This window comes from Mytilus trossulus, chromosome 3 (genome assembly GCF_036588685.1).
Source record: "Mytilus trossulus isolate FHL-02 chromosome 3, PNRI_Mtr1.1.1.hap1, whole genome shotgun sequence".
Taxonomy (NCBI): Eukaryota; Metazoa; Mollusca; class Bivalvia; order Mytilida; family Mytilidae; genus Mytilus; species Mytilus trossulus.
In genome coordinates this window covers 29,535,006-29,556,471 of record NC_086375.1, presented here as the reverse complement: position 1 = coordinate 29,556,471, position 21,466 = coordinate 29,535,006, and the positions used below count along the sequence as shown (strand labels likewise).

Here is a 21,466-nt window from a genome sequence, read left to right as displayed (position 1 = left end):
GCAGTCAAATAAAACTTTAAATGTCAGATTATCGACGGTAGATCACGTGATTTTAACATCAATACACAATCCAAATCTGCTTTGTGGATTTAAAAAGAAGTGGATAAAGATTTCAACATAACTGTTTATTTACTTAACGATGGTTTGATCTGTTATCTAAAGATCTGCTGATGGTCTGGATCATCGAATAATAAGAATTGATATTACATTTTATTATTTTCTGACGGTATTATCCAAGACAATTGGTTTTAACAAATTAATGTTAAATTAACTAGTGTGTGTTTTTAGTGCGAAACATATCTGTAAGCTAATGGTAAGTACAGTATATTAGATTTTTAAATTAACTTAATTATAATATAAATAGTCAAATGATATACAATAGTTGTGCATGTGTTACATGTATGCATCTATTTAAGTCTTCGAAATTTTATTTCTTCAAAAAAAGAAAAAGCTTTCACATTTGGTTCAGAAGTTTTTCTCGTTTTTCGTTTGTATATATAGATTAGACCGTTGGTTTTCCCGTTGAAAGGTGTTTCACTAGTCATTTTTTGGGGCCAAAGCTTGCTGTTCGTTGTGAGCCAGGCTCCGTTTTGAAGACCGTATTTTGACCGATAATGGTTTACTTTTACAAATTATGACTTGGATGTAGAGTTGTCTAAGTAGCAATCATACCAAATCTTCTTATACCTTTTTCAAATTTACCGTCTTAAAATCTGAATAAGGCATACTACCAAACGTTTAATCTTTTGGCTGATAAAAACCCCACATCACTGGTCTCTGTATATATTTTATGTATCTCATAACCTTTCTCAATAAGAAATATTTCGCACCTGTATGAAATTTACGAAACTTACTTAAATCGAATAAATACTTGTGCACTTTGCTTTTCATATATTCAATTTATCTTGGATACAATTTAATTAAAAATAAAAATTGAAATGAAATTGACACGAAATTGACAGACACAGATGTAGTATATAAGGCTTATGGCAGAGATTAATATAATTGAAAAAAATAATAATATTTGAAATTCATAAAGAAAACAACAGATTGAAGTATTTTTCTAGATATTCAAATATTGACAGATTTACATTTGGTATTAAAAATTGAGTGCGATTGATCAATTGAGCTCTGATCTACATGTAAGCTTTAAAAAAGTTATTCTACGTTGTAGCAAAGATTAAATACTGTTGTGATATATTAACCTTTGGCAACACGTATAATTTCAGCGTTTCAAATTCATAATTATTTAACAGTTAATCCATTACAACTGCGACTAATAACCCTATATTTTAGCACCATTCAAGATTTATTTAAGAACTTAATTCACGAAATGGGACGAATGTCATTAAGTACCAAGACAATAAAAAAAATGCATAGCTATAGATTTCACTAGTGGCGGATTCATCGAAAAGAGGGACGTAGAGGCCATACGTCCCTCTAATTCGAATGGAAAATATTTCATATTTAAGATCAAAGTTGTCCAAAACATTTCTTGTTTCGCATCGCTCGGCAATATATTAAGTTTTCTAGAAATTACGCCCCTCTTAAAAAAATAATGGACCCCTCTGTTCACAACATTGAATAAAATCCCTTTGAGTGAGCTGGGGCTTGTCATTAGCCTTGCCATATACCATAGTTTGAGCATTGCTTTTTTGGTTGGGTTCCTTCCACAAATTCGTGTAAATTTAGTTCTTTTATGTAAAGTGTTGTATAGACTGTCGTTTTTCTTTTCGACATGTTTCTTTTGACTATGGTGGTGAGTTTATATATTGACCTTGTGATCTTTTCTTTTCTCTGTAGTCTTTTCTTACATTTTAACGGATTTGATGGTCTTTCTCATTTGGAAAGCGACTCATATAGTTTGATCTTAAACAAAGTAGCAACAATGGAGTCTCATTTTACCACCAAAGTTCAGTAAAATTATAATAGAAACAAATATAGGCTTCTGTTATAAATGGTTCATGATAAAACTTAATGTTTGAAATGATCTGAAATCTACAAGTTGTACACCCGTTAAAATTTTCAAATCTTATAATACCTTTTTTGGCTAAATACTAGTACTGTCGTCAAACTTAAGTCTTGTCTCATTGGCAATCATACCAAATCTTCTTTTTTATATTTAGATTAATAATGGTTAAATATAAAGGTTTTAAACACATATAAACATAACGAACTAAATTGAATGTAACGAAGCACAGCGGGTGTCAATTGCAGAGCAGGATCTGTTTTCATTATGATGCACCTGTCTTAAGTTCGACCTCGTTTTCTTTTTTTTTTTTGGGGGGGGGGGGTCGTATTGCAGAGTTTCATTTATTTTGTGTATTGTTTTGTGATTGTTGTTCGTCGTATTTGTATTTGTCATGGTATTGTTGGAATTTCTTCAACTTATAGTTTTTAATTGTTTTATTCGTATCGTCTGCTTCCTTTTTATACATTGTCTAGTTTCTTTAGAGTATCATAATTTACGGCAATGAATTCTCGTTATGGAAATTTCGCTTGAACTAACATTGTCCTTAGACGTAGAATGTTATTCTACAAAGATTTATTGACAGCAGTAAATCCACTGAAAAAAAATTTCGCTCGAATAACAACATTGTGATGGTAAAAATATGAAGAAATTGAAAAATTCAAGAGACGCAGGCAAAATAACACTCCATTAACAGTTAATTAACTTACTAATCAATTGGCATTCTTACCCCCACACTTTTATTACAATTGGTTAACTCATTTTTATATCCTGCATGGGGTCAACTATGACGAGATATGTCTTTGTTGTTTATAAACTGAGTTCGTCAAAACTATTTTTGTACCTGTTGTACAATGATAATATGTTATTATCAATCTTTTGTCTATTTATGATATCAATGAAGGATTATTCTCATTGTCCTTGCTATCATAAAATTCATTTGCACAAAGTAAATATTAGATAAGCTTAGGAGGGTAAAAAGGAGTGTTTTAATGGTGGTGTTGCATGAGGAAGAATATCAACAGTCCAAACGTATAAAGTTACAACTGCTCGATAATTTATATGCACATGTATATTCCTACATAAGCTAATTTTAGCATATTTGGAGACCTCTTAATGACTTATAGACTAAAGAGTACTGCTTTATTCGATATGATATAGTTTTGCCTTCTAACCAGACGTGGCTACGTATCAGTACATCTTGCACATCCATGCATTAAATTTTCCTCTTTAGCTTTGGTCTCACTGACGGTCGGAACTATAGTTGGAAAACGTATTTTCTATTTCTTAATCAATGAGAACGGCCCAGAAGAGGAAAATGAATGATGATTACATATAAATGGGAATTCTAGTCTCTAAAAGCTAAGAACGTACTACACCGACGCATGAAACTTGATTTCCTTGTCAGTTTTCTTAGAAATATTCTGGAAACTTGCCTAATAGGCCGTACGGTGAACTATAGTTGTTAATTATTGTGTCATGTTGCCGTCTTTGGTGGACAGTTGTTGCATTGGCAATCATACCACATTTTCTTTTTTATAACCAAGTTATTATGTTTTAAGACTTTCAAGACGAAGAACAACAATACATACAATGTATCACCTTTGGCTTTTGATTTTGCCATTTGATGAGGGACTCGCCTTTTTTAGCTTTCCTCGGAGTTAATTTTTCTTGTGATTCTATTTTTTTCATGGTTATTTTGGAGTATATGTCCTTACATGTAAATACAAATAAATAGGCCCCCATAGGCCAACAAAGTTACCGTGATAGAAAATAATCTTGTCAATGTATTAAGAAAAAAATATTTTTTTTTTAAATTCCCTTTCTCTATTTGCATCTAATTCAAACTAGTTCATGTTTTATGTTACTTTCAGGACAAACAAGAGCAGCAATAAAAGACCGCCGTTCTCTAGTGTTACGTGGTTATTTTCAAGTAAACATCTTTGAAGTGTTACCCTCTGTAAATTACCCCCCACCCCTTGTTTTAATATGTAAATGTACCACATGGTGAGAACAGCACTTGATGTAAGGAGCTACAAAAATGATAAAGCGACTTCAAGGACATTAAAATTTGACACTTATTGTACTTTTCCGAAACACAATTAAATAGTGAAACCTACAAGATATCTACAAATCAACTTAAATGTTTCTAGATTTCAATCACTTTGATAGATTTAAATGAAAATTGAACTTTTTCGTTATCACCATGTCTTTGTACAATTAAGTTCAGATCGATATAGAATTTCAATATGATAATACTCATACGTTATTGACATTTTAAACTTAAAGGACGAAAATTAAGATTTTAGATAGTGTTGAAAAAAATGAACTTTCATGTTGAAGTAGGAATTGTTTGATATATAAGATTTAATTTTATTTTTTACAATTTGATGAAACATAACAAGTTGCACTTTTGATAACAAATGGAAGTTTTTAACGACCTTGGCTGGCTATACAGCCCTTGCATGGTTGGCCCTACGCCTCTTTTGGCATTAAATAATTCAATTTTTATCATGTGGTAATTGACATAATTTACACTTTTAATACAGTTTACATATGCTATCAATTACTGAGTCATTGGATAACTGAGAGAGAAAACACATTGTCTTTCAAACGATCAAAACTTGCATATTTATAATTACATAACGGAATTGAGAAAAAAAAATGAATTAAATAAAGAAAATGTATATTTTTACTGCTGCTCACGTATAAAATGTTTAATGTATTTCAATTTGAATGAAAAACTTCAGCCTTCTCTGTCAGACGTAACTTTGTGATTAAATTTATCAATTTAGTTTGTTATAATGTAAATCATTCTCCATTTTCAAACGTCATTGAAGTCATGTTGAAAGAGTGAAAGAAAATTACGATCGTTATCTTGTACCTTTGAGTGCAGAAAATGGACACTCCAATCGAATTATACAGGCACCATTTGTATAAAAAATATTAATTAAATAAAATTTAATACTATATTGTTAGTTTGTAACGATTGTTGCATAATTTATCAAAATCGTTCTGTCATTCATCTTAATTTTTTTTTATCGTGAATTCTATCCAATTATTTTTACGCCACTGTAAAGTTCTATTTGTAAATGAATGACTGAAACCAAATATTGAATAAATCAGATACAATATATAATTTTATGTAGATCGGCCGGGATCAAAGACAAATTATAGTACTATAAACTATGACAAAAAATGGAAACAACACGCATTTATCCTGACTTTTTTTTACCTAAATTGTCGTCCTGCTTTTTTTGCAAGTGTCTCATCCTGCTTTTTTTTTACTCAAAACTCCTGTCCTGCCTATTTTTTAAAATTTCATCCTAGCCCCCCCCCCCCCCCCCCCCCGATAACAATAAATGGTAGCTCCCTAAACGATATCTTGGTGTAAATAAACATGTCGTCTCAATAGTACGAGAGTCTAGCATAGACCTTGAATAAAAATTTGCGTCTCATTGAAATTTACACTTTAAAGACGTATTAGTTATTTCGGTAGAAAGATTCCTCAATTTATCAAATTTTTTATTCACCGATTTTTCATAAATCTATCTTTTCTTCACTCTACTCACCTGACGTCAATTACATTTTATGGAATCTCACCATTGTTGCGATAGAATTTATTAATGACGATGGCACCTCGTGTTATTCAAATTATTTCATTGACTGTATAGTCTATTATTCATATATTTCTACGTATTGAAAGATTTTTAAATAATGACATATTCTCCACTAAAAAATCTTGAAGATCAAACTTTGAGTTCAATATTTTTTTGTATAATGAATATCCAATTCAACGTAGTTTCGATTTAGTTTTTGAAATAGCAGCTTGTGGGTGCTGATTTAATTTAATGCACACGTAACTTGTAGCGTCATGTTTCAAACCTATAAGACATGTCAAGGTACTTTTCTATCCCAAATTCGTGTATTTAGTTTTGATGTTATATTTGTTTTGCTCATCGGATTTTTTCTTAGTGCTTAGTTCGTTTCTGTGTGCGTTACATTTTTTAAATGCTGTGTTTCTGTTGTAACGTTGTTCTCCTCTTATATTTAAAGCGTTTCCCTCAGTTTTTGTTTATAACTCGGAGTTTTTTTCTTCCAATTTATGAGTTTCGAACAGCGGTTTACTACTGTTGCCTTTATTTATCCTTTGGACTTTTGTGGATAATTGTTCCATTGGTAATCATACATGTACCACGTCTCATTTTTTTTTTATATTAGAGCGACATCATGATATATTTGGACCACCGATAGATTCAGACCAGAGGATCCAATTTGTTCTTACATAATTAATTCGATTTAAAACTATACGAAAGTTTTTATTACAAAATATAGAAAAAAGATGTAAAAAGAAAAGAATTTGAAACCCTAGGGTACTGTGCTATATGTCCACACTAACTTCAAAAATCACTGAACCGAAAAACTAGGTCAAGACTAAATTTGGCATATATTTCAGGAATTTGATATATGATAAACATTCTCAATAATTTTAAACTTAAAGCAATCTTATCTTAATGTAAAACTACTATATATCAGCCTAACGCTGAGAAGACGAACGCAATGACCCGAGCATATAATGCAGCCATTCTATGTAGGTAATGTAAACATTGGTAAACAGTGATACAACACGTTTGTCAACTACCACTATATCGCTAAATAAAGGCAATAGTAGTATACCGCTGTTTCAAACTCATGAATCCATGGACAAAAAACCAAAATCGGGGTAACAAACTTAAACCGAGGGAAACGCATTAAATACAAGAGGAGAACAACGACACACCACTGAAATGTAACACACACAGAAACGGCCCAAGCATCAGACAAAATCCCACCAGAATAACAAACATAACATCGAAACCAAATACATGAATTTGGGATAGACAAACAAAGTGACACGTCTTATCGCAATGTGAATTTACACTCAAAATCAGTCTTTAAAAATCATTTGACGCTGCTCTATCATTTTATTCAGCTTATTTTGTAAACGATTCTTGGACAGTAGTTTGCCCAACATTAAAACTACACAATAATTGTAGAACCAATGTATAACGAATAATATTTAGTGTGCGCGTTTTAACAAGAAAATAAAACCGAACTTCAACGATTCTAATGTCTTTACAGACGCTGTTTTCAGATATTTATTAATCACGAAATTTACATTACACACAAAACGAGAGGGTAGAGGGAGAGAAAAATGATTTTTATGATCAATCATGAATTTCAGTTTTATGAAAATGCCTCATTTATATTTGACTCTGTCAATTTAAGTTATCTACATACATTTTGTAGTTCAATTTCAGACTTGCACCAAATTTATGAATTGAATGTGAGTAAGACACTGCATGAGTCAGCATATTTTTTGGAAGAGGTAACTGACAAAATGTTCGCCCTGCTTTTAAAATAACGAAGACACCGTAATATATCAAATTTTGCTTGTTATATTTAAACGAATGATCATCTCAACACACTAAGGTTAGAAGTACAATATCGAAATTAAAGGAATCTATGATCCACTACAAAAGTCATGAAGGGTGTTATAACGCTGATGTTCCCAGGGTCTTTGCTCTTTGTGACTATCAATTATTGGACAACCGCCATCTTCCTTAAGATATTACCTATGCATGAAGGTTGCCACATCTATTCTTGTCGACCTAGCAGTGTATTGACGAATATTTAATGATTTTGTCAATTCTGTTACATCAATGTGTATATACAAATTCTTTTGTGTATACACAATCGACAAGTGAGTTTAAGTTAAAACAATTAGTCCATGTTTAATTAGTAAACAACGTTAAATTGAATAGTTGAATAGATAATTGATAACTATTGGGTCCAGTAAAGAGTTTACTACATAATAATTAAAATTATTTTTATCTTTTGTTAAATAATTCAGATAATGCTGTTTTATCATAATTATGATTCCAGGTCGATGTTTATAGAAATCGACTTTTTTGAAAAAATTAAAAGATCATTTTATTACTGGCAAAATGACTGATATGTTTTGTTTTTGTGTTCAAACCTTCAATATTTTATAATAATAATTAAATAATAATTTAATAATAAAACCTTACGAGTATCAAAGGTTTTACTTTCCTTACAAATCGATAGAATTTCTGGGGTTATTGATTAACCAGACCAAATCCCAACCATAAATTAACCAAAATACACCGTGAAGTATGAATTATACATGTTACCCGTTCGGAGCAACTGACATCACCACATTTTTTTGGGGGGGGGGGGGGTCGTGTTGCTCAGTATTTAGTTTTATAAGTTGTGTTTCTGTACAGCTGTTTGTCTGTTTGTCTAATTCATTTTAGTAATTTCGTTGTCAGTTTATCTTCCAAATAAAGGTTTGAATGTCCCTTTAGTATCTTTTGCCTTTCCTTTAATAGACACATGTGTCCATTTTCAAATCTTGTTTTCTTCTAATGCTGCGTCTTTTATACAAAGGACAGTAGTTAAAATTAATCAAGTATACCTAAACAATAAACTTCTTAATTTGAAAGCTGGTCTATTTAGTTCAAAATGTAGTCAAGTATAAAAGAAAAGGAAAAATCTTAATTTGAAAGGTGGTTTATTTTGTTCAAAATGTAGTCAAGTATTTATAAACACATGGCGATTATAAAATTATGGTTTTTAAAATGACATGCAAGGATTTTACAGTTACAATGTAGGACTAATTCTATATTACTACAAGATTAACGAATTAAAACATACAAGGCTATAATTTGAACTAACGGAATCATGTTTACACTTCACAGAACACACAATTGATTCTTATATAAACTTCTTTCCTTAAACTTGATACATGGTGTTAAATTCTCATTTGTATCAATTATTCATTCATATAGACGTTTTAATGGAATACATTTAAACTGTTTAATTTTGATCTTGATTTTTCAGATTTAGACATTTCAACATAGAAATTGATATTGGAAGTTGGATGCGTAATTTAATTTTTTGTTTAAAAAATGTAAAATCGTAATATGATTAAATAAGAATGACATCATTTGTACAAGTGACATCTTCTGCGCCTAGTAATAATAATAATAACAAGACAAAGACCGCAAGACAAAAGCGATCTTCAATATTGTCTCCCCTTCCTGAAGACAGCGACGAAGAAGAACCACAAGCACCAAAACCTCCTACGTTAGACGATTTCATTCCTACAGGACAGGGGGTATTTCTCACGGAGCAAGATGATAGTTTTGGAGACGATAACGGCAACGGTCAAGAAGTGTGTTCCGACGAAATTACTCTAAATGGACTTAATGGTGATTGTTTTATTGATAATGATTTTTTAGACGGAGAATTTGTTTCGGATGATAGTTCTGTGCAATCTACTGACGAGGATTATGATACAGACTTAGAGGTCAACGAAGAAGGTAGGTTAATCGTAAAACCACCGAAAAGGGCAAGAACATTTGCAAACCTAGCCTCTTTCATAGTTGTTACCCATATAAACAATACATAAATTTACCGTAGTATATATAAGTAGTAAAACAGATTCATGGCTCATATTTGATATTTGGTATGTCAGACGCGCGGTTCATCTACACAAGACTGATAATTGACACTCGAATCAAAATAGATGAATGACCAAATCAAATACGAAATGAATGTGTAATGAAAACTAAAAAAAAATCCTCAAACGTGTGCTTTACAGAACATTTGACTGAAGTATTTTCTGGTACGAGTACATGAGATTTCACGGTTGATTTTGATTCATTTTTGTAAAATATACGTCATTTGACCTATAATTGATATTTGCGATGTGACGTCATTTTTTTCCGGGCAGCAGATCAAGAATTGATTGCACGTCGTCTGTTATTTTCGATATCAAAATTCAAAAACATTATATATACAAGAATATATACAAGAAAAACTTAACTATTAACTCCAATACTTTTATATTACAGAATGGTTACATCCTTCGAAGAATGACTACCATGACACAACGGGGAAGAAAAAATACATGAAAGTGTGTAGTGACATGGGGATACATCCTGTATCATATATTGTAAATAACTTAGAACAGAAAGAACTCAAGCTTCGATTTCACGGTCTTGATCAACTTAGTATAAAAGCAATATCTATCCCTCTGGAGGTAAATATTTCATGTGTTGCAGTAAGTTGAAGTGTTATTATGGAAAATAAATACCATATATAAAGTTCAAAGTTTGCCATAGAAACTATAAAATGAAAAAGCAAATATAACATAAAACATAAAAGTCATCATGCTTATTTTAGACAATGAATTAGTTTTGTAGCACGAAAGTCCGTACGAGTGGTCCAATATTTTCCTAATTTTAAGGTAGTTCCCGTTTATCTTTTAGACAACTGTTAGTCTGGCAAATTCTGGTGGAAATGATGATAAAATTAGGTTTTCACCTGATGTTTTGGTTTCTATATTCTGTAATAGTTCATCACTCAAATTTGTATTGTTATAAGTAGTATTATTTTTTCTGAATTCAATTGTTTTCACCATCATTTCCAATTCTGTCACCCGATCAAAATCCTCGAACATAAGTAACAGGAAACTTGCATGTTACTGAATCTAGAACAACTTTTTCTATCATTTCAACGGTTAAACTACTGTTGTATTTTCCAGTTTTTCAAATATTGAAATCATAAAACTTTTGCTTGGTCTTCATAACTTACGAAATTTGAAAAACAAAATAGATATTGGCAGGGAGCTTTTACTTTTCTAACGAACACATAGTTCTACATAAAATAGTTCTATAATCATAAACTTTACCGTATCACATTAATATCAAGGATCTTTGACTTTTACAAAGCTAACATCCGGATGTTAGTCTTATTTGACAACACGTCTGCCTTTAAAAGCGGCATGACTTCCGGTGAAGCAGAATTTCACACATTATTATTGTCTTTGAAGCTCATGTCTAAAGTCATTTAGGCTGGTTCTACTCCTGTCATCTGGGTATTTTCCAACTCAGATCTATATGTCAAACATAGTCGGTTGTGAGCAGAATGATTAACAAAAAAGCCTGATAAGCGTGAGGTTAATGTATTTTGTTCTCTAAGTATATGTTATGATATAATTGACAATTTATTGCTAGACTAGGTCATACAAACAACTATTTTAGACCAAATGTTGACTGATATATATAAAGGTAACATCCGACCATCGAAAGCTTTATTGATTGAAGCCTATGCTGTCCAGTGGTCTAGCGAATCGAATACATTGCAGTCGATTTGGTGCCACGATATCTCAGTAGTATGAGTTCGAATCCCGGTGAGGGAAGAACAAAATATTTGCGAGAGAAAATTTACAGATCTAACATTGTTGGGCTGATCTTTAGACGAATTATTTATAAAATAATCTTTTTTTCATTTCGATGCCTTTTATAGTATTCTTTATGGCATGGTTTAGCCCATTGTTGATAGCGATTTATACATAGTTGCCTGCATCGTTGTCTGACAGTCTCCGGTCCCTAGTGGATAGTTGTCTTATTGGCAACCAAACCACATCATCTTATTTTTGTATTAATAGTTGTATGTTGTCTAGAATATACATCAGGTATTTGCCAGTGTACTTCATAACCGCCACGATTAATCTGAAGAATTGAATCTACTTTTAATTTTTATTTTCAGACAAATACAAATGTAGAAATATTAAACTTACAAGGAAATGGTATAGATCCCCTAGGAGCTAGATGTTTATGTAGGGTTCTTCGAGAGAATCTCTTTTTGACAGAAGTGGTAATATTCTTTTATTTTTAAAACAAGCATTATTTATTACCCTTACAATAAAAAGAATAAATAACATTTGTTTCAAGGTCGATGAACACAAATAAATCGAAATAGCATTGGTATTCTAAATATATATTTGGGTCTGTACATATTCTATAAAAGTAATTTTTGGAATATTTAGAGCATGTCAAAAATAACATTTGTTTTGACATTGATAACGATTTATTTTTGGAATAGTTCAGACAAATTTGAAGGTTATATTTTAGAAATGTAGGTCGAACAAACTTCAAAAGTGTAAAAAAATAAATTGTTTTGTATTTCAATTACTAGTATTATACAAACAGTTATCAAAGGTATCAGGATTATAATTTAATACGACAGACGCGCGTTTCGTCTACATAAGACTCATCAGCGACGCTCAGATCAAAATGATTATAAAGCCAAACAAATACAAAGTTGAAGAGCATTGTTTTTCAAAACATAGTTATTCGTTGAAAAGTCTTAAACATAGTAAGCGTCTAATTCTTTCACAATGTTCAATACTTTCTGAGCTGTGAAATTAGATTGTTAAGTTAATTAGAAGTCTACGGAACCAAACACTATCATGATTAATGTAAACATTGCGTGTTTCAGGTGCTATCTGAAAACAAGATTGGAACGGAAGGTGCTATAGCATTATGTCAATTTCTTAAAGGAAATCGGAACTTGATTAAAGTTGACCTTACAGGTGAGGCCATGTAGAGGAGTACCGAATAACCATTTAAATAGGATTAAGCTGTTATGATTAACTTATTTAGTATGAGTTAAAGTTTGTTTAAAGGATACAAAATCTATGATGACAAGAGAAAGAACATATCAGGCTTCAGAAATAGTTTCATTAAATTATGTTTTGCTCTTTATTCTTTTTTTTATAACCAAATTCCATGATAAAAAGTTCAATGTTTGATAAAAAAAATTATACTAGCTTTTGTTGTTATTCTAAAGAAGGTCTGAAGTATATTGGTATCCTTTCATACAGATAAGTTTGATTATAAACATGATGAAAAGAATATTAAGCAATTTTGTACAATGTATAAGAAGTAAAATTACAAAAAATACTGAACTCCGGGGAACATTCAATCGTAAAGTCCCTAATCAAATGGCAGAATCAAATGCCAAAACTCACTAAACGAATAGACAACAACTGTCATATTCCTGACTTGGTACACTCATTTTCAGATGTAGAAATTTGTTGATTGAACCTGGTTATATAGCGCTAAACCTCTCACTTATATGACAGTCGCATAAATGTATATTCATCAAAGTTATAATTTCTAATGCCAAATGTTTGTTTACAGATAATGAGATTGGAGATTCTGCGGGACAGAGCTTCTACGAAGTGTTGAAGGTATGAAAACAGTACAATATTATAATTCCACAATTGATTTTTTTTTATATAATATATGTTGGATATTGATATTAAACGACGGAGAAACGTGTTTTCGGAAATTTCAGGAAATCTTGTTTTCATATCGTATGGAATGACATGTAGCTAACTTGACCTGTACTAATAATTATTTGATATTTCTATCCTATTGGATTTTTCTATTTTAGGAAGCAACCATTTAAATTAACAATATGTTATGTGTATGTGTTTTTTTCCTAAAAACATAGTTTGATCCCCAAATTGATAAAAAAAAATCTTAATTCTGAATCCAGATTATTCAGATTACCCAAATACCTTGAAGTGCTTTTAGAAAAATAAAATGATTAGGTTCATAGCATTGAAAAAATTTGATAAAATTGTTCTCGGATTTTTCTTTCTGATTCAGAAAAACACATAACTCCCAGTAAAGTTATATGGTTGCTCCTTCTTATGAGCACGATAAGACACTGAACATATGAACGGACAAGTGAAACAACATAATGTGGGGTACCCAACTACAAATATATCGGCATAACCAACACACAACATCGTATTTTTCTTTTTGTGGTTTGAAAAAAATATATGGTTGCTATTGAGACAATATAAACTTAAAATCCAACATACACTCGTAAGTTCATAATTGGTATTTCTGATTAGAACAAGTGCACAACTCTGTGATTAGTAACGTTAACAAAAATCATTTCTACTTATTCTTATGGCTAACTATATAACTACCCGCCATGAACATGAATCAAAGGACCAATTATTGTGATTAATTTTACGAATAGGAAGCTGGGTAATGGAAAACTATTTACACGTTACAGAACAAACAATTAACGCAATTAAAACATCAATCTTAAATATGGGGAGCAATTTTAGAAATTGATTATGATTTGTTAAGAACAGTTATCTTGGTTTAATATATCAACTGTAGATACAAATAAATTTATGCTGTATTACCAGTGATACTACATTATGAGAAAAATAAACTAGCTTTCAGTAATGGCAAGCACATTTTAAATTTTAAGTAATTTGGTTAATTTATGGACATAATTATAGTAAAACCCTGTTCAAATGATTTTTATATTTAATCACACAAATGTTTAAGCCATTATTTATTTACGTGTCACACTATAGAACTTTTATAGGTTGTCATAGTTCCCGTCTGTCAACTCTAGCGCTGTTCTGTGTTAAATGTTAAAAGCTGCAACTCAGGCCATAAGTTCTGATATTAGCTCTATTTCAAATTTTGCTATCTCGATTATTTTATAGTGATGTATACGGTGTTTGTTTTGATTATGATTAAAGAACATATGACAACCTGTAGTTAACATCCTTATTCTTGATAACACAACGCTCTTTATTAGAGGCGTAAAATCCGCTGCCTCGTTAACATCTTTTTGAAGGTTCTGTATATGATCTATTGCAAAGCTAAATTGCGGTCCTTTTGCAATGTACCCCATTTTTCAGGGGGAAATCAAATTTCCCGACCTTCGTCCCGGATGGTCACTATTACAGAACTAATTTGTTGTCGTCCTGAACATGCACAAAGCATTTGCTAGCAACAATCAATCATTCATATTTGACGGATAATTGTCATTCGAACACTATTTTCCTTTTTCCTGAAGCTATTATAGGTTAAAGGAAAAACATAATGTTATTATTTTTAAAAATTTCTCTGCATTGTCATGCAACCGTTAGAATCCACTTTTCCATTATAACACTAAGTCCGATAGATCGTTTTTCAAACAAGCGGCTTAGCATTTAAACTGACTGGTTTCGTGATATCTGGGAATGTTTTTAAGACCAATTTACTTACATGAACACATAAGGATATGCAGTGTTTGTAAATTGCCTTTTTCAGGGTAACAAGTCATTAAAAGAGTTATTACTTGGTAACAATCACTTTGAAGAAAATGCCGCTACATGGTTTGGAGATGGTTTGTCAGAAAACGACACATTAGAAGTTATTGATTTAGGGTGGAATCCGTGGAAAACCAGAGGAGCAGTATGTCTGGCCGAAGGATTGGCGGTATGAATCCGTTAAAACCTTTGGTCAATATTCATAGAAGTGTGGTCAATATTCATAGAAGTGTGGTCTATATTCATAGAAGTGTGGTCAATATTCATAAAAGTGTGGTCAATATTCATAGAAGTGTGGTCTATATTCATAGAAGGGAAGAAAGATGCATTTTATAATTTAAAGATATAACTGAAATCTATTTATCGCTTAAGGAAATGGCATTCATTTTTAAAACAGCGAGATAGATATTTCCAACACAAAATGTACAAAGAAAGACAACACAAATATTTTACCAAGTTTTTAAAATGTCAGATAATAAACGAGGCGCTTAATGTCAAGCAAAAAATTATTTGGAAAGCCAAACTCAAATAAATAATGGTTAATTTATTTGACTCGTTTGATTCAGTTCATTTTAAAATATGAAAATTTGATATTTTTTTTTTATTTGTAGGAAAATGTTGGACTACGACGTGTTCGGTTCGTAATGGCAGGTCTAGGAAAGATGGGTGCGCAGGCATTAATGGATGCCCTACAACATAACAGAACTCTACAAGAGCTAGATATAAGCTATAATAGGATACCAGTAGAAGGAGCAAACTGTATAGCTTCCGGACTGAAGACAAATGATACTCTTAAAATATTGAAAGTATGTGCCTCAAAAGTCAAATGAGTCACACAGAAGGGGTTTTACCTAAGCTTATATTATTCATGAAGACAAACCAAATTTTTTTTTTTTTTTTTTTATAGAAACAACAACTACTAGTAAATTGATTATGAACTGCAACATTCATTTTGATTGAATTTAACCTTTCATGACTAGAAAAATTCAGTTATTCTTGTTTGTTTATTTCAATTAATTTTCAGATATATTTCCCATAGATTATTTACTCTGTTTTATCATCTTTCCTGCAGAAAATTGAGATATAGCCAGAAAATAACTACTGTTTTAAAGAGAATGTACATTATTGCCTGAAAATGAAAAATCGCATTTTAAAATGTTTTGCGTCCATAGCGCTATACTGGATTTGCCTCAGAAAGCAAACCATAAATATTGAAAACCAAAAATAACTGAATGTGCCTAAGTTCAACTCTGTCTGTAGGCATTAGAACCTTATTTAAAAACGACGACTAGTATATAAAACTCGATACATATACTTGTTTCGAGTTTGTCCTTCATCGGAAAAAAACTCGTCAATATTGCGAGCCTTTATAACGTCATTTATCAGATAGAGGGGATTGCCTGTATCCCCGCTCTGTTAAAGCTCATCAAGCGTCTTAGTTATCGTTATTGTACAGGATAAACTAGAAATAATGTAGTTAAAACAAATCCCTGATGACAGCAGTGGTGATTGTCAATTATGAGAATTCAGTTTGCCGAAAAAGTCCTGTAATACAGCGTCATAGTTTTCCAACCACTTGTTGAACATTGGAACGGACGTGACGACGTCCCTAAAAGCACGAACAATGTTCACAAAAAAAAAAAGAGTTTTTGACAGAAAGGTTTCGAACTCGAAAGTTGTCTATTGCTTACAAAACTTTTCTACATTTACCTTCAAGAAACTACTCGAATAATATCATTGACTAAAAGTGACATCACTTTTATGTAAAAAACAAAATAATTAAATTTTGCTATTGAACTGTAAGAAATTATTCTCCAGGTCGGACAGTTTTTGTCATTCGTTCGATGTGTTTGAGCTGTAGGTTTTGTCATTTGGCTGTGGACCTTCCGTTTTGGATTGTCCTCGGAGTTCCGGTATTTTAATTATTTTTACTATTTACCTTATAGATAGGAAATAATCCATTTGATGCAGACGGTGCCATGGTAATACTGGAAGCCGTTGAGAGTAATGAAACATGTGCAATAAATCTTCTAGACTTTAGTGTAAGTATTGAACCCTCGTTAATAGTATTATTCTAGCATGGAATTTTTGAAGCGCGTTTCGTCTACAAACGACTCATCATTAACGCTCGAAAAACAAAATGTCAAAACACAGCATTAACAATATCTAGATAGAATTAGCATTAAAAGTAGTATTCAAATATATATTCACCCTCATTTAAGGTCATACTTTTTTTTTTAAATTTCATCATAGATAGTCAGCACTAAAATTTTAGAAAGTCAAATAACTTTAATTTCACTATGAATTTTACTTAAAATTTAGCGTTATTTTGTTCAATTTGACCATTTTCTCAATGTAATTTCGGCATAAGTTTGCTGAAATTGGCTTCGTTTTATTCATCTAGATGTTCAAAAATTTTCTCGGAACCATGTTTAGGTAAACTTGTTTTATGGAATCAAGCTTGCAAATGTGTAGTAGTAACCGGTTTTTAATTTACCTTAAAAGTCAGAAGCATGTTATTTTACAAATGTAGAAAACCTAAAAAACAAAACGTAGGCAGCCTCTTTTGATAAAGTTAAAGTCATTTTCGATACGATTGATATTTTTTCACATTTTCTTCCAATTATCTTTTCAGAATATCATGGTTAAAATAGAATTTAAAAAAATACAGGATAGACTCGTGACTGAGCGAAATATGAAAATTACAAACGAAGGCGTTCTTCCTGACACTCAAACGGATCCAGAAACATTTGCAAAAATGACAGCTTTCCGTAAAGATCCAATTGAAGCTTTCAAACGTCATGTTTATACTTGTGGTGTTAATATGTGTGATGTGTTTAATGTGGATAATGATCTAAAACTTTCCGTCGTAGATTTCAAAGATTTGATAAAGGTAAGGTTTAGTTAAAGGAAGGTCGTAGGTAGGGGATATTGTTTTTGATGAAAACTATAGAATAAATTGTAATAGAAAATAACATGGAACGAAATTCATTTATAAAAGTGCAATGGTAAATACAAGAAAAACTTGATAGACATCGTGTTTTCATGAATCAAGCCAAAAAATGTAATTACAAATAATGAACGCTACGTTTAGTTACTTGATATGGTTATTAAATCGTTGACCGTGCACACAAGTGAAGAATGAAAGAGCGTCATAGAAACGAAATTCAGTCAACGTTTTAGCCCCTAAGAAATTTAGAAAAGAAGCATTCAATTCTTCTTTTTTTTATTCCAAACATACCGTAGAAAGAACAATGCTATACCAACAGATCTTTGGGAAAATTATGTTTATTATTTAGAACCACTTAGCGATAAAATATTCAACCAACAAGACTTAAGTTGTGCGTACGCCTTTTAACATTACCATTGCCAATTTTTACACAGAAACACGACCAATAGCCAAATGACGGTATAAAAACACAACATAGAAAACTTAAAGCTGAGAAACTAGGAACCCCAATAAAACCGGAAGTTTTTTCTATCGTTATATTTAAAGGGGAACACAGATCGTAAATTGAATAAGAGATCAAATATTTTTACGGCAATGATACACCAACCTACCGTTACGATAAAACAAAACAAAAAACACACAGAGGAGACCAAGGATTTTTTCGAAAGTACAGAAGTGAATTGACGAAATGTCATGTTCTAAACGGAGAGAACTACTGAGAAGCTCCAAATATACTTTTGTATAAAGCTTTACTTCAAATTGGACATAACAGCTTTGTTTGAAGTAATAGTTGATCATAATGATATATTCATACGGTCACGTTGCAAGAATAAATCGGTCAATCAATTTTATAATCAACACTTATTTTCAAATTGCAATTAATCTTGAAGCCCTGAAGGCTGTACATTAATGTGTTGAAACCAATTATATTTGTTTAAGTCATAAATTATGAGCTTATTTACTTCATTCTTAAAGCAATTGCTGCAATACCTTATCAATAGGGATAATTGAGGTGATAATTACTTAACCAGGATAAACAAAGCAGTTAAGTCATTATTGGATAATTGGTACCTGCAAAAATTTCAATTAAAAATGAATTAACATAATTATCGTAAAGAGATCAAGGAGGTATAACTACAAAATCGATACTGTCTTAGCTAAATAGTAGATTAAATAGAAGGGTTTTAGTCCGCGGTTTTGTTGTAAGGTATTTAAGATTTAAAACTACTGATCCATATTAAAATACAACTTCAGACAGGGTAAGGCGCTTAGGGAAATGTAGAACAGATTTTTGATAATTCGGTTAAATGTGCATTGCTATATGTATACACAATTAAACATTTTTATTCTAAACCTAAGGATGTCTTTTATTTTAAAGTCCTCAATATCTCATTGCCAAAATCCCCCCCCCCCCCTTTTCAATTAGATTAACAGATCAGAGGTCTTACATCTTAACTTTTTTTGTCTCTAAATGTTTTTGAGCAATTTTTATGATAAAATTCTTTCTATGAATTTAATAAGTTGGCCTTCCCACTGTTTTGTTTGATACCCATCCACCAGTCCTGTTTAGACTAAAGCGCGTCTTGCATTCTCTATGATAAGCATGATATACTTTTACACTCAGTAATTTTTCTTAATTAAAAATCAATAGTACCATTATGATGAAGTGCACCATCGTTGTTCGAATCGATAAATAGAACTTTTAAAAGACCGAAACCCTGTTCGTTAACAACATAAGCCTCTTCTGCTATGCATGTTTCAGATGTCCCCATGGGGAATAGGAGACGATTGTTTTTTCTCTATTGTAGATCAGATAATTTTTCTTTTATCAAAATATATAAGACGGTAAAACATGTTTCGAGTTGGTTAATATATTATAGCTACATACCGCTTAACCAATTTGTGTCGATTTCCGTCGTTATTCCACATAAATAAAGGCAACAGTAGTATACCGTAGTTTGAAAGTCATATTCGATTGATGTCGAAACCTTTCTTGTGAAGGAAGTACACATATGTAAATCAATTCCGCAAAGTTTGAACATACACGAGCATAACATACAAAACGGAAAATACAGCCGTTCCATACCAATTTTAATAGTTTAGTTTCATTTTAAACAGGGTGCTGGTATTGATATCCAGGGACAGCATTTCTCTTTTTTGATGAAAGTTTTAGAAGAAAATGGAAATGTTAATTACTGGTAAGAATCTATTTAAGCATCAATAATTTCCACCCCCAAAATAAGAGATACTGTTTAACAAATAGTAGCCACTTTGTAACTCTTAATTCTTTTACACATGTTGGTCCATAAGCTTATGGGTAACCAGTATTTGCCTGCATATTGATTACATTCTTCTAACATGTCTTACTTAAGTTTATTGTCAAATTGAAGTTTAAAATTGTAAAACGACAAATGGTTAAAGGTGTTTAATTGATTTGCTAATATGACACTAGCCAGTCGCGATTATCGGTATTCATTTGTGGTTATCAAATCCATCTGATTAGAAGGGTTCAAATATTTTTTCGATACTGTTTCCTTTTGTTAAATTTGTGTCCTTTGTTTTTTCTATACCGACGATTATATTGCTCTCTGAAAATAATTGAAAAATACTTAAACTCAATCAATAGTCAATTTTAATCTTTATATACAACTTTAAAATTATAGTCTTGAAATATTTTTGTTTCAGGCGTTTATTTGATAAAAATTCAAATGAAGAAGTAACGGAAACTGGAAACCCAGGAAAGCCACGTGTTACAATAAAAATCGTCGAAGAACCGCGATCAAAAGGGAAAAAATCGGCAAAGGACAGAAGTGAGTCAGCTAAATCAACGAAAAAGAAAAAGAGTAAAGATAAAACAAAGAAGAAATAATATTTCATGTCAAAATTGCATTCCCCTTTCATTGACCTCATTAGTGCCATAGAATTTCGCCACATCGTTTCATATCATAACAGTGTATCTGTATTTATTACAAGGTTATGGCTTTTTACAATGCTTTGTAATTCTATTCTTAAAGTTGTTGATATATGCATTAATAAAATCAAAATGAAACACAACCATTGCTTTTTTTAATTTCTAAACACCCTTTTCGATTAAAGTTCATCGTAAATACTCGCAATGAAATTAAACTTAAGTAAAAGTCGATTCATACTTAAAAAAAATCTAGATACAAGTTTCCTTATGATTACTGACGTTGTCTGATGTTCACCAAAATTCTAAATGTTTTATTGTATTTGAAAAGATAGTCGGTTTTCCTGATAATGAAATATATTTATTGATTGATACAAGTGGGACGATTTTTTGGCTTATCAACATGAGGAAAACAAGTAATTATAATTCAAGTTGGATGACTTATTGATTGTTGTTTGCTTAAATAAAACAAGAAGATGTGATACGGATGCCAATGAGATAACTTTTCATTCAAGTCACAATCTGTAATAACCAAAAAATTGTAGGTCAAAGTACAGTCTTCACCACGGAGCCTTTACTCACACCGAATTCCAGTTGCAATTTTTCATGAATATATATTCAGGAGCAAAAAAATAATCAAACAGTAGGCACGTA

At 31.4% G+C, this 21,466-nt stretch overlaps 1 protein-coding gene across 1 annotated transcript; it reads left to right on the top strand.

Annotated features, from left to right (window-relative positions):
- On the top strand, positions 1-20,958 carry LOC134711194 (leucine-rich repeat-containing protein 74B-like). The gene is made up of 12 exons (XM_063571648.1): positions 1-313; positions 8,873-9,354; positions 9,889-10,076; positions 11,588-11,695; positions 12,320-12,413; positions 13,024-13,073; positions 14,956-15,123; positions 15,566-15,760; positions 16,901-16,996; positions 17,590-17,847; positions 20,023-20,102; positions 20,590-20,958. Exons 2-12 carry the CDS (start codon positions 8,970-8,972, stop codon positions 20,771-20,773), a joined length of 1,806 nt encoding a protein of 601 aa, XP_063427718.1. The 5' UTR covers positions 1-313; positions 8,873-8,969; the 3' UTR covers positions 20,774-20,958.
- The last annotated feature ends 508 nt before the right edge of the window (positions 20,959-21,466 follow it).

What these genes read in the sequence shown, in the direction of transcription:
- LOC134711194 (XM_063571648.1), top strand. Translation starts at nt 8,970, where the DNA reads ATGACATCATTTGTACAAGTGACATCTTCTGCGCCTAGTAATAATAAT. An exon ending in CTTAGAGGTCAACGAAGAAG is followed by an intron (nt 9,355 to 9,888) that starts GTAGGTTAATCG and finishes TTTATATTACAG; the next exon opens with AATGGTTACATCCTTCGAAG. An exon ending in AATGGAAATGTTAATTACTG is followed by an intron (nt 20,103 to 20,589) that starts GTAAGAATCTAT and finishes TTTTTGTTTCAG; the next exon opens with GCGTTTATTTGATAAAAATT.